At 31.6% G+C, this 13,893-nt stretch overlaps 1 protein-coding gene across 5 annotated transcripts in view; it reads right to left on the bottom strand.

Annotated features, from left to right (window-relative positions):
• The window catches only part of LOC136979446 (protein lin-54 homolog), a 168,863-nt gene that overhangs the window by 119,520 nt on the left and 35,450 nt on the right, over positions 1–13,893 (bottom strand). For all 5 annotated transcript variants that reach the window (XM_067275455.1, XM_067275452.1, XM_067275453.1 and 2 more), the window contains exon 3: positions 13,125–13,361. In XM_067275455.1, the coding sequence (XP_067131556.1) occupies positions 13,125–13,361 (237 nt within the window). The remainder of the gene's footprint in view (positions 1–13,124; positions 13,362–13,893) is intronic.

The raw sequence follows: 13,893 nt of genomic DNA, 5'->3' as shown, positions 1-13,893 counted from the left end.
TTGCAGCATAAACAAATGCACAGTAACAAAATATACATTGTTTTTTCCAAGCAAATTATGAATCTTGCTAGGAAAAAATAGAAAATTCCCAATGATAGGAAAAGTCTCTAAAACAACTTTTTTGCTAGATGAAAATATAAGAAATTTCCTATTTGATGATATAATTTAACAGTTTCTTTCCACTGAATGATAAATGGTAGCCTATTAGCTACCTTAATACTTGAGGATCGCTACATCATATTCTGGCAAATTGTATATATGTATATATATGTATAAACAATTCCACAAAACCCAATTACTTTAAAAAAATGTAATTTGTATATACCAATTACTTTAACTAAAGCCAAATGATCTGCCAAATTATTCCATTATAATAAGGCTAATAATTAGGTATGAAGTAATTTGTATAGTGGTAGGCAGCTAGGCCACCATCTCTTGTTAATTTTAATAATTATAATAAATTAATTTTTAATTTAGAATTCTGTGAGAAATCATGAATTGTGGGTTCAAGTCCCACTCTGAGCCAATTCTTTTCTCCAAAAATTCTAAATGGCAACCTAACCACCTACCTCTGGTAAAATTACTTCATATCTAATTATTAACTTAGCCTTATTATAGCCTGATAATTTGACAGATGTCTGACCTTAACTATATCAAATTCCTTAATAAAAATGACAAGTCAGAAAACACTAATTTAACTATCAATAATATGAACTATCACATTTTATTCTGGAAAGCTGTGTCTACATTTTTAGAGAGGCAGAATAATATCACTTTTCATCTACATAAATTTAACACTTTTAAGTAAGAAGTTATTACATTCTTAAAAAAATTAAATATAATTTTCATCTGTCCGCATCGAACTCAGTTCGATCGGCTTACATAGCGTTACACCGAAAATGGGTTTTTAGACCCTCGGGAGAAAAAAAAATTTTTTTTGATTTTTCGGATGTTTTTTCAAGTCCCCAAATTTTTTGAAAATTTTTACCCGCGCGAAAAAATTTTATTGCGATTTTAATTAACCCTTAATGATGGGGCATTAACACTTAATTGTTTTTTTATGGGATTTTTTTATGAACTTTTATTCATCCTTCTAAAGTTCTAGCGCAGCCGATTTTACTTCGGTAAAGTTATTTAAAGCTATTTTCTGATGTAAAAAACAACATCCAATAGTTTTTTAATTTTTTTAATTAATAGATTTTTTTATAATTACGTGTAATTAAGTCGGGGGGGTCGGAAATTTCAATTAAAATCGTAATTAAAAAAAAAAGTTTCGAAATATACCGCCATCTAGTATTCACCCTACTTTTTACCCTTCTCCTCCCGAGAGTTTCATGAGAATGTCCCGCGAAACACGACACCAGCTGTTCTCAAGGTCATCCAGCTGTGTAAACAATGACTCATCAGTGTCAAGTTTCGCGCTAAGGCGTGAAAAAGGAAATTGTACTTCGAAGCTTTTTCTTCAAAATTAACACATTTCTTTCGTTTTTTTTTCATTTTTATTATTTTTAATATAATTAATTATGTTTAATTACATAATTTAAAAAAAAAGTAGGAAAGAAGGGGTTAAAAAAATTAAATATAATTTTCATTTGCATCATTAACAAAATTCAAACATCTAAAATCAATAATAAACTAAAAGTCTCCTGAAGGTAAAGTTTACATATTCTAAAAATGTTAAAGTTTTTAATGAACTGTTTTAACTTCAAAAACAAAGTTGCAATTAGTTTATTTTGGAAAATATAGTAATACTGGATTTAACATACTCTCTCTAAACAAGACTTTATCTACTTAGGACAGGTGTCCACTTAATGCAAATATCTGTTAAAACTGCTATATATTTTACTATATCAAATAGTTTTTAAATAATCAATGCATTGTTTTGTTTGGTAAAAAATATGTAATAAGAACAGTATCAGAAATAGCAAAAGTCACTAAAAATACAGGACTACTTTTAGGAATAGTTAAGTAACATAATTTAGAACTAGAAATGTTAAGTGCTATTTTCTACTAAATATAATAATTTGAAATTAACAATTAATTAATTTAGACAAATCTAGCCGATATGAAATACAGTAGTACTAAAGGGGACAACTATTATAAATTAGGCAACAAATTCATGTAATTAGTGTAGTTAATAATGTTGCCTAAGCAGGCAACATTACTAACTACACTAATTACATGAATAGTTAATAATGTTGCCTAAGCAGGCAACATTATTAACTACACTATCTTGGCTTCTCAAACAAGACGTTTGCCAATTTTTCCAATACATGGCTCATTTGATTTATTCTGTATCATTTATTATTTCCTTCTTCAAAATTATCTAAAAAGCAGAAATCATAGAATCATCATTTTACATCTGAAAATGTCTACTGGAAAGCAGATGAAAACGTTTGTGTAATGGTTTAATTGCTGGAGTTTGAGTAACACTGAGTAGTTTTTTGTTTTCTGAATTTGTTATAACTGAGTCTCAAAAGTGTTTTTTTCACTGAGTGGCCATAGTCTATGATGTAAAGTCACTGACTACTGATCATAGAATGACATGTGCTGGTTAAAATCTTGCTTTTTAAAATTTTTTTTTGTTGTTTTTAAAATTTATATATACAGTCATACCTCGGTACTCGAACGTTTCGGAGCCCGAACAAATTGGTACTCGACCAAAAATTTCGAAAAAAAAATGCCCCTGTTTCCGAACAAAATTTTGGTACTCGAACGGGAAAGCCCGCCAAGTCGACGCCGACGCCACGGCGGCGGCGTTAGTTACGAGACAGTCCAGTTAGGCCTAAATTTATTTAAATTATTTAATTAAAATTCCAATTATTAAATTTAGCAAGAGATGGCGCTTAACGCCTAACTCTAGTACCAAATTATCTTAAATTATTAATATTACTATAGCCATTTGCTAGCCCGATAATACGGCAGTTGTTGGTCTTTTCGAGACAGTCATTGTTTGGCATGCACATTAACTTACGCTGTGCTATATTTTTTGAATTAGCATCCTTTTCTTTTGATTTATTAGCCCTTAAACATGGGTCCCAAGAAGAATAAAAGTGAAACTGGTCAAGTGAAAAGGAAAACAGCAAGAACAACAATCGAACTGAAAAAAGAAATCATTGCTAAACACGAAAATGGAGTGCGTGTTTCGGATCTTGCTGTCAAATATTCTATGACTAAGTCGACGATATCGACTATTTTAAAGAATAAAGAAACAATAAAAAACATACTAGCGAATCAACTGGGGATTGGAACGCATTATTCTATTTTACATTACAGTCAAACCTGTTTTTATGCGCTCTTTTTTATGTGCGATTTTTATTTGTGCGATTTTTTTAATGCGAATTTTTAATTTGTGCGGTATAGTTGGCGACTAGTCTCGTGCGATTCGTCATGTCTTACGTTGACTTATTATAGCTAAATAAACTTATTATAGCATAAATGCACTTATTATAGTAATATTATTGCATGAATATGCGAAAAATGAAATAATTTACTTTTTAAGTCAACAAAACACCACCTGGACAAAAATATGTAAAACAGACGATAGACCAGACGATGCAGTCAAGTGCTGACATCTGTTGTCAATAAATTCTATTTCGTACGGTTTTGAGGTATTTTCTATCTGAGACTTTTTTTATGCGGTCCCTGTTGACTGCATAAAAAAAAATATTTTTTAATTGTGTTGCGAAAACTATTATTTACAGCCATTCGTGAAGTTTCGTGAGATTTTTGTTTATGCGTTTTTTTTAATGCGGTCCCTATCCCCCGCATAAAAACAGGTTTGACTGTATTTGTAATGGGAAAAAATGATTTGGGGTTCGAACATATTGGTACTCGAACCTCTTTCTGGAACGGATTATGTTCGAATACCAAGGTACCACTGTATATACACACTAGGGGCTTCGACCGACTGCTGTAGGCAGCCCAACTCCCCCGCTCGCTTCAAAATCTTTGTCCATTTATTTCCAATGTCAATTATTCATAACAAAAATTTCAATAATAATAATGTCAATAGAAAAAAACCTTTTTTTTTTTCACTTCCACAACAATACTTTTAATTTCACTTCCACTTTAAATTCTGATACCAGTCTTTTGATAGCATCACATATAACTGTCCATGACTAAACAATGACCTATGTATATTCCAACGTGGTCAAAACTTTGATCTAAATATATAAAATTACATGTCCTAACTGACTGACAGATTCGTCAGAGCAAACCGCTGAACCTAAAGAGGTAAAATTTGGTACTTAATTAGGGTACGTCATGAAAATGCACACTAAGAAGAGATTTTTCGAAATCCCCCACAGGGAGAGAGGGACAAGATTAAGGCTTAACCTGAAAAACAGCTTCTACTGTACTATTTTAAATGCAATTTTTTGTTTTTATAGTAATAACTAATGATTGAGAATCTTATTGAAGTACCGAGGGAGGGTTATTTCTATCAAATTGCAAATTCCGCATGGGTAAAGCCGTGGGTAACAGCTAGTAACAGTATAAAAAAAAACAAGAGTTTTTATCACTCTTGGCATTGACAGTGTAATATTTGTTATTTTCTTTCTCTATATTCTTTCAAACATTCTATAGATGTTTTGCTAGTGATTTTGATATTGAAGAACATTTGTCATTGTCCAAACTATGATTTCATTTCTTTCTTTTATTTTTGTTCAAAAGGCATTAGTAAATTTTATCCTTATTCCACATGAAGATTCTGTAAATTAAACTAAATATAGGTCCATTTTGAAATGCACCTCCATACTGAAATTAAAAAATCAGTTTTTATTCAAATCATATAAAGAAAAAACTAACTTTCCTTTAAGATTTTCTTGACCAAAATCAAAAATGAAACAATCTTTGGATTCTAGAACAAAAACATTCATTTTTTTTCCTTTGAATCAGAAGGCGGCCCCAATTTTTTTTCAAATACCTTATAGAAAAACATTCAAATTCCACAGTTATGCAGTTCACTCTGCTTGTTCACCCCATGGTTTTAGTTGACTTGTTCAAAAATTTATAGATTTATTATTCACAAACTGGCAATTTGTAAATAATAACTGAATTTGTAGATAAGTGGCATAACCACCTCCATTCAGTTTATTCTTTACCTTCCTGCTTACTGCACTCTCTTCCTTTAACCCACTTTGCTCACTTGTTCAAAAATTTTGTGATGATTCATCAGTTCTCAGTGTCATCATTTCTATTTCTTTTTTCCTGGCTTCTGTTAAGTGACCTAACCTATCACTTGCCCCATCAGTTTTGCCCCATTTATTTCCAATATAAACTGTTCATAAAAATTTCATAATGATTTATCAATTCTTAATGTCACTATTTTCACTTTGCTTTTTTTCTTAACAGAAAGTGTCGTGATGATTTTAGGCTAAGTATTTTATGTAACTAGCTGTCACCCTCGGCTTCGCCCGCCGGATTTTGCAATTTGATAGAAATAATCCTCCCTCAGTACTTCACTAAGGTTCTCAATTATTAGTTGTTACTAATTTGGTAAAATTACTGGTTTTTGTTTGTTTCAAACTATGGACTGCTAATGCATCTAAATTCAAGTTTCAAATATTACCGTATTTTACGGACTATAAGACGCACTTTTTTCTTCGAAAAATTGCCTCCAAAATTCAGGTGCGTCTTATAGTCTGTGGCGTCTTATAGTTCATAAAATACGGTATGGGATTTTGAGATATGATAAATCTGAGTTTAATTTTTTTTCGAAACATAAATGACATTATCTGAAACTCCCTAAATTTAAATAAATAATAAAATGTAAAAATACGAAGCATTCACAAAGATAGAACCTTTGTCGTTGCACACCATCAGCAGTCCATTGAAAATTACAAAAATTACGAAGACGATCTTCCCTTTTAGGCTACTGCCTCTGCAACAAACATGCAAAAATGGTAAAACGTCCTCTGGTGTTTTGCCACTATCACAATAATATTTTTTTTTAAATTAACAAAGTAAAATCGTGGCCGACCACACCATAGTAATTATTTAATTTATAACAATCTAAATATATAAAATTCTCACACGCGCGACAATCAAACGCAGGTCATATCAACTTATACTAACTTATAACTTTCTTACAATTAAGGAAAATGGAAAAAAAGCAAAAGGGATAGGAAAGGAATAGAAATACCCGGGTTTTTCGTTGCGACGTGCTCTTGCATAGAACGCCACTTTGAAACTCTCTTTTATTCGTGACCCTCTTCTTGTCATAGACCTTTCGTCCATTCCTGACTTCATCGTTTGTTTTCAAGGTTTTCTGTCCGTAGTCTATTTTTTCTTTCTAACTTCTTTGGCACCTTTCAGTCTCTGATCATCTTTCTCAAAGTCTGGAGCAATCTTTTTTCCTCCTTACTTATTTGAGATTTTCACCAAAAGTGACTCTTTCTCTGTCCGTTTGGCCCCAGGGCCCCACACCATCTTTTGTTCTACTTATTTTTGTGGAAAAGATAATCCTACCCAAGGGCAAAAGGGTTAAACGGCCACACCATAATCGAACAAATATGTAATAACAAATTTGAATTTAAACAGTTGGAACATTTGGTTAAAAAATCGTAATATGTAAATATTGTACGTTTGGAAATTATGTTATTACCATCAGAAACAAAAATCGCATCTGAAATAGTACAGTAGAAGCCGTTCTTCCAGTTAAACCTTAATGCTCTCCCCCTGTAAGGGAATTTCGAAAAATCCCTTCTTAAGTGTGCATTCCCATGGCATACCCTAACTGTGTACCAAATTTCACCTCTCTAGGTTCAGCGGTTTGCTCTAGGTGATGATGAATCAATCAGTCAGTCAGTCAGTCAGTCAGTCAGGACAAGTAGTTTTATTTTATATAATGTATACAGTATGAGCAAAAAGTCCTTTGCACCCTTTTCATACCAAAAATACTGAAGATATTTTCTTAATGTAGTTCTTAATGTAGTCATAAGAAGTCATGTATGAAGAATTGAAAGTCATATACAGTGGGTAATTGGTTAACAAACATAATCTGTTCCAAGACTTTGTTCGCTAACTGATTATTGATTTACCATAGGTTTTTATGGGAATTTTATTAATTTGTTCTGGAGACACCCAAAAATAAAAAAATATATACTTCCTTACTACGTTTATTGATACGTAATAATAAAAAGAGATATACGCACAGTCTTGCATTTTTATTAGTCATGTTTTTTTCTGTTTGTGGGGGTTAAAGAATCTGTCCAATGTCGATTGCTTTCCTCTCTTTTTCAGGATTTTTCAGAAGTAATTAATAGCATTGTAATTGTAAAGATCCCCCAAGCCTATTAACCTCAACCTAGTTTGGATACCATTCTAAGATATTGTTCTGACATCCTCCCACTTCTTCAAAAGATGTTTAATAGCAGACATCTGCATTAATCCTCTTTTTCAGAAGAAAACATCTTGCCAAATTTCTTGGTGTTCTTCATTTGAGAGTTCTTGGCATTCTTCTGTCGTCAGATCAGTTACAGGTTCCATTACGAGTTCTTCAATGTTCTTTATTTCTCATATGTGATTTTTGTTACTCCTTTAGCTGCTTGAGTCTTCTTGATTATACAGTACCTTTCTTAGATAAGATTGAACTGCGGCCTACCGTAGACCTGTTCGAGCCATACTGCCCAGCAACGTCAGACATCTTCTGCCCACTCACTACCTTTGCTATTATACCTTTTGAAAATAAAAACTAACCAAAAACTTAAGATGTGCCCGCCCGACAGTCTCACGAATACTATAAAAGAATTGTTTGTCAGAAAAATAAAAGGCTGGAATTACATGAGAGAGCTTCAAAGTTCAGAGGAATGCCATCCGATCAGTATATACCGGGTTGAGTGTTAATGTTGACATCTCCAGCGCTCTGAAAAGTTTCGAATTGTTGCATGAAGACAAGAGAAGACCAATCGGTATTCATTATTTTACATTGCTGCTTCTTGTGTTTGTTGTCTGAACATAAAAATCTTTCGCAAAAGTGTTTGCTATCTGATTTGGTTGTTAACTGAACTGTTTGTTAACCTATCACACCCACTGTATAGAGAATTCTCCATATTTGATTTCTTATGCAATTATTCTCTCTCTCCTCAACCTGTAGGTTGGTGAGCAATATCATCAGCATATTATATTGTGGTGTATAATTTCCCATTTATTTTAATTTCTGTTCTGTTGTGACTAGGAATTCTATGTACATATTGAATAGGAGTAGGGAAAGTCTGCATCACCGTCCTACTCCTTTCCTGATTTTTGCCTCCTCTTCTTATCGTCCTGAAATGCTTGTCTGGTTTTTATATAGTTCTAACATAATTCTTCTATCTCTATAGTTGACTTCCAGTGTCTTTAGTGCTTTGAACATAATCTTCCAATCAATGTTGTCGAAAGTTTTCTCAATATCGATAAAAGCTATTAACACTTGTCTATTAATTCAGAGAATCTGTTTAATGATCAATCGTAGGTTTAATATTGCTCCTCTTGTTCCCTTCTCTGTCAAAATCCAAATTGATCATCTAATAGGATCTGTTCTATTCTTCTTTCTAGTCTTTGATGCATGTAACAACAGAATCAAGGTTCTATGTTCTTTGCATTTCTATTTCTCTGCTTTCTTTTTCTTCAGAATGGATATTATTATACTCTTCTTGAAGTCTTCTGACATATTTTCAGTCATGTACAATTTGTTCACCAAATCGTAAAGTTCTTGCTCAATAGTTTTTCTTAATGCTTTTATAATCTACACTGCAATTTGATCTATTGTTGGGACTATTCTCTACTTTATTTTTCTTTTAATGTTATCAAATTCCTGTTTCAGTACTATTGGGCCCACTGCATCCAAATCACTTTCATCCTCTAATGCAAGGTTACTCAGACTATATAGAGGACCTCTAAAAAAACCACTCTCTCCATCTTTTTGCAATTTATTTTTTTTCTACCAAGATGTTTCCCTGTTTATCCATAATGATATCCCCTTGTTTTTTTCTTTCCTCAAATTGCCTTTTAGATTCCGTTTCCTTTCTGCATGTTTTCCTCTATTTTTTTTTACATGCATACTGTGCAATTTTTTAATCTTCTTTACCTCTCTATTCCTAAGTTCCTATACAGCTTACATTTCTCTTTTTTATTCATCACCTTGCACAGCCTTCTCATCTCCATCAATTCCAGTATTTCATCTGTTATCTAAAGTTTGTACGCTACTTTCTTTTATAAATTTGTCTGCTGCTTTTATTATGCCTGTCTTCATTGCTACCCATTTCAATTCTGTATCTGCTGCTAATTCTAATCTTTGATATTTCGATCTCTCTACTTCTGCAGCTTTCTGGAATTCTCTTTGCACATCACTATTTCTTTTTAATGACCCATCTTTAACTTTGCTTGCATATGCAAGTTTTCTTCATTCATAGTCAAAATAAGACAATAATTCTAAATTATTATTTTAGTACTAAAAATTTATTCCTTAATAACTAAAATCTTAAATATTAAATCACACCCTCCACATCTTTTCCAGCATAAAGATGCACTTCATTAAAACTAGGTTGTGATCAGAAACAATGTCTGCACCTGGGTAGCTTTTGCTCATATTCAGCTGCTTTCTGTATTTTTGCCTGACCAGTATATAGTCAATTTGGTATCAATTCTATCTCCTGGTTTTGTCCATGTATATTTTCTTCTGCATAATTGTTGGAAGGGAGTATTTGTTATTGTAAGGTTATGGTTTCTGCAAAATTCAGCTAATGTTGCATTTATACTTCCCAATCTGTTTCTCCAACTAAATTATCTTCTTTGTCTTCACCTATGGTAGCACCCCAGTCTCCCATGATGATGAAATTTTCTGCTTCTGGAATTTTCAGCTTGATCATCGATCTCTTCAGATATTTCTTCCACTTTATTGTCTGTATGACTTGACGTGGTCATGTATACTTACATCAAAGTAATATTCTTTGGGACTGCTCATAGCTTCACCATTATTATCCTTTTGTTGTATCTCCAGCTTCCTATTACTTCCTGTCCCATCCTCTTGTTTCAACAAGGGAACAAACAAAATCCAACTCTGGCAGTCCTGTTCAAAAATTCCAAAAATGTTATTCTGTAGTCCTCACTCCAAAAGTCTTCTCTGTCTGGCCATTGGACTTCACTTTTTCCCAAGACATCTACCTTCATTCTTCTCATCTCTTTTTTTAAGAAGTTTGAGCTTTCCCTGTTGATAAAGCAATCTTACATTCTATGTAACTACTTTAACAAAATTAAAATATCTTTAGTACTTTTGAAATGAAAAAAATGCAGAGGACTTTTGACCCATCCTGTAGAGTTTATATCTATATTCATTATATATCATCTGAAACAAATTATAATGCTATTAATTTTATAAATTTAATTATATTAAGTAATTAAGTAAATAACTATAAAATATCCACTTTGTAGTGAAGTTGTAAAAATTTTGAATATTTATTATTTATTTTATAATAGATTTTTTAAAATAAATTTATAAATTAATATTTCTCATTCAACAGAACTAGAATTAAAAGCAATTACAAAAATTAGAATTTGTATAATTGATGGAATCTGCCATTGTGTCTATGACATGCATGCACTGTAAAGTATTTTCACTTGGGCTTTTCCAGTGTGCTCACTTCTGACATCAGAAGAACACACATCATTTTTTTAAATATAAACATGAGTCAATTTTCAACAGATTTTATCATGACAATATTAGGACATTGCAGACTTTGTCATATTGCAATAGAATTGAAGAGCAGCCAGAAAGAAAGAAGTGATCCTTGCATTTGTTAGGCACAGAAGAGGGGATTCTTGTACAGTATCTGACAGACATGGACAGGTAAACTTTGCTCTTGCTGCCACTAAAAAGGTTATCCTCATACCTGCCGCCACAGAAGACACAATCTTGGCACTGGCCAGATATGGAGAGATAATCCAAGAATAAAGCAATTGCCATCAATTGCTTCATTCTTGTGTTTTGTTTGTTTTTACACCTATTTTCCATTAGGTGCACGTAACACTGTTTATATTTGTGATCCCTACACCTAAATTCCATTAGTTGCGCTCATCACATCAGAGAGTATGGACATTGTTACTGTAGTATCTTTATATATCAAAAATGAAGTCATGGACTCCCTGCTTTTACTTTCCTGGCTGTTATATATAACAGAGAGAAAGTATGGTGATTGATCAAAAAAAATGACTCTCTAAGATTTTTAATTTTTGGATTTGGGGACTTTGAAACATTGAAGAATGCAAAAACATTCAGAGTTTTTTCTGTCTGTATGGATGGTAATGTGTGTGTTTGTGTGTTAAAACAAATTTTATTTACCCTCTTTGAAGCTTAATAATTCCTGTGCTTTTGATAATTTCTGAAATTTTGCAGGAAGATTTGTGTATTAGAAAAATTAATCTATTCAAATTTGGCATTTTAAGGTCAACCGGATAGGGAGATAAAGAGTGGTCGTGTGTCATATCTCACATAGAATTTGACTTGATAACAATTTTACTAATTATTAGAATTTACAATTTTTTTATAAAACCTATTCCTACTCTCAAAATTAAGCTTTTTGTCATTTTATAATAATCAAAAATGTAAACAGGTTTTTTCTTTTTAATGAAATATCATAACAGATAGCACCACCAGAATTTTAAATGTTGTAGGAAAAGTTAAGTGATTCATTGTTAGATTTTTTACATTTAAATAGACGCACATTACATTTCTGGATTCCTTGTCTCAAGTAACAGAAAATGGCAAAATTTTAACAAAATCAATCCATTAAATTTTGAGAACGAACTCGATTTTATAAGCCCATACAAGACTTGATAGTGACTGTGAAACATAGCATAACAAAGTCATGATATTCATGCAATATTGCTTTGTCGCACGTGCCTGTGAAATGACCTTATATCTCGAAAATGAAGTCATGGACCCCCATTTTTTATTGCATTTTTTGATTTTGCATTACAATTAATGGAAAATGGCAAAATTTAATGAAAATCTATCAAACAGATTTTAAGAACAAACACAATTCTGTAAGCCTTGTAGAATAAGCTTTGCTAACCTCTGCTTCAATAACTCAGGCATGCACAAGAATAATTTTTAGACAGGAGCCACTTGCACCCACTGTCAATTTCACATTTTTGGTATGAATGTGCTGATTGGTCTTAGATTCAACATAACAGGAATTCTCTGTGCACAAAGTGTTAACTAACACCTGTATATCATGTTTCTGCATGTTGAACTGATGTACTTATTTAAGAGTATAAAACATTGTTCTATAGCTTTTAGAGAATTAACTGTAAGTTAAACACACCCAAGTGCACTGTTGTACACTATGGAAAATCCATAGTGGCTTAGCACTTCTAAATACAAATGTCTTTTAAAACCATGTTTCACTGTATTTCATATATCATAATAAGGCAATGATTTTTTTATTTATTACTCTAAAATAGTCTGTCTATGATTTATTTAAATAATATATAAAAAATGATGCATAATGATGCAACCAACTACAAGTAAATACTATCTAATTTAGATTACTGTATTATTTTTTGCTAGAAAGATTATAATTTACTAAATCAATCATATAAATTAAATTTTGTAATTTATACTGTTTTTAATATAGACATTCAATTAACTATATTAGATTTTCTTCAGAAAAATCAAAATTAATCATGTAATTTTCAATTAACGTCATGAAAAATTCAATAATTATAATATAATTAAAACCAGTGTAGAAATTACTGACAATTTATTATTTAAAATAAATATTAAATAACATAAAACTTTTTTGTTCCCTGATCACAGTTTAACAGAATAAAAAATGATAGACAACATAATTATCTAAAAAATAAAGAAATTTATTCAAATATTTCTAAAATCATATATATTTATGATTTTTAAAAAATACCTATCAATTATGAAATTTCTAGAATAATATATTTAATTTTAATTATTGTAATGAATTTATTTTTAGAAGTTTTAAATATCTTAGTCTAAAATGTTCTTGATATTTTTGATTTTAATAATGGAGTTGGATAATAACTTTTTAATTATTATATTTAAGAAAAATATCAAAAAATTGAATAGACAAAACAATTTAAATAATTGTTAAAATTTAGAACAAACATACTGGAACAACAGGTTTCAGAATGACTTTTGTTGGAGACGATGGAGTTGTAACAGGTTTTGCTATTGTTGTAGCTAATGCTGATGATGATACTGCAGCAGCAGCAGCAGTAACTATGGTAACTTTAGAACCAGGAATTAAACAGCCAGTGCTAGGTGCTGGTGCTATTCTCTGTGGAGATTTAGCAAATGAGATAGGACTGGTTACTTTACCTTTCACTCTTGAAAACATGACAACATTCTGAAAGAAAAATGTTTGAATTTATAATTAATTTCAAAAAATTAATCACTATATCAGCTTTAAAAAACCAGAAATATCAATAGAAACATTAATATAATATTTCTTAGTAAACAAAAAACAAAATTTTTCAATCAGTTCAGATAGAAAATGAGAGATTCATTTTTTAGCATGTATGAGAGGTGTATCATATTGAGTTACACTTTAATTTTTTTGACAAACAAATCACAACTCAGTAGGTAAGTCCACCTTTTTGATATAGTCTCCCTTCAGCTGTAAGCACTTCTGCCACTGTGTGACAGCCTCTCCAGATCCTCCTTCAGCCACTTTTTTGGAGCATGTCACACACACAACAATGGCTTTCAGTTCAAGGCCCTGAACAAGTAATAGACAGAAGGGGCCTAATTGGGGAGTATGAAGATGTGGCAGTAGCCGGAATCTCATCTTGGCAATAACAGCAGTTGTTTCCCAACTGGTGTGGGAACACACATTGTCATGTTGCAGGCACTCAACTTTTGCCCATTTCCCTGGCAAC

The sequence above is a fragment of the Centruroides vittatus genome, unplaced genomic scaffold (assembly GCF_030686945.1).
Source record: "Centruroides vittatus isolate TY-2023 unplaced genomic scaffold, ASM3068694v2 contig_620, whole genome shotgun sequence".
NCBI lineage: Eukaryota > Metazoa > Arthropoda > Arachnida > Scorpiones > Buthidae > Centruroides > Centruroides vittatus.
The sequence above is the reverse complement of the archived record's forward strand: the minus strand, read 5'-3'. Positions and strand labels throughout refer to the sequence as shown.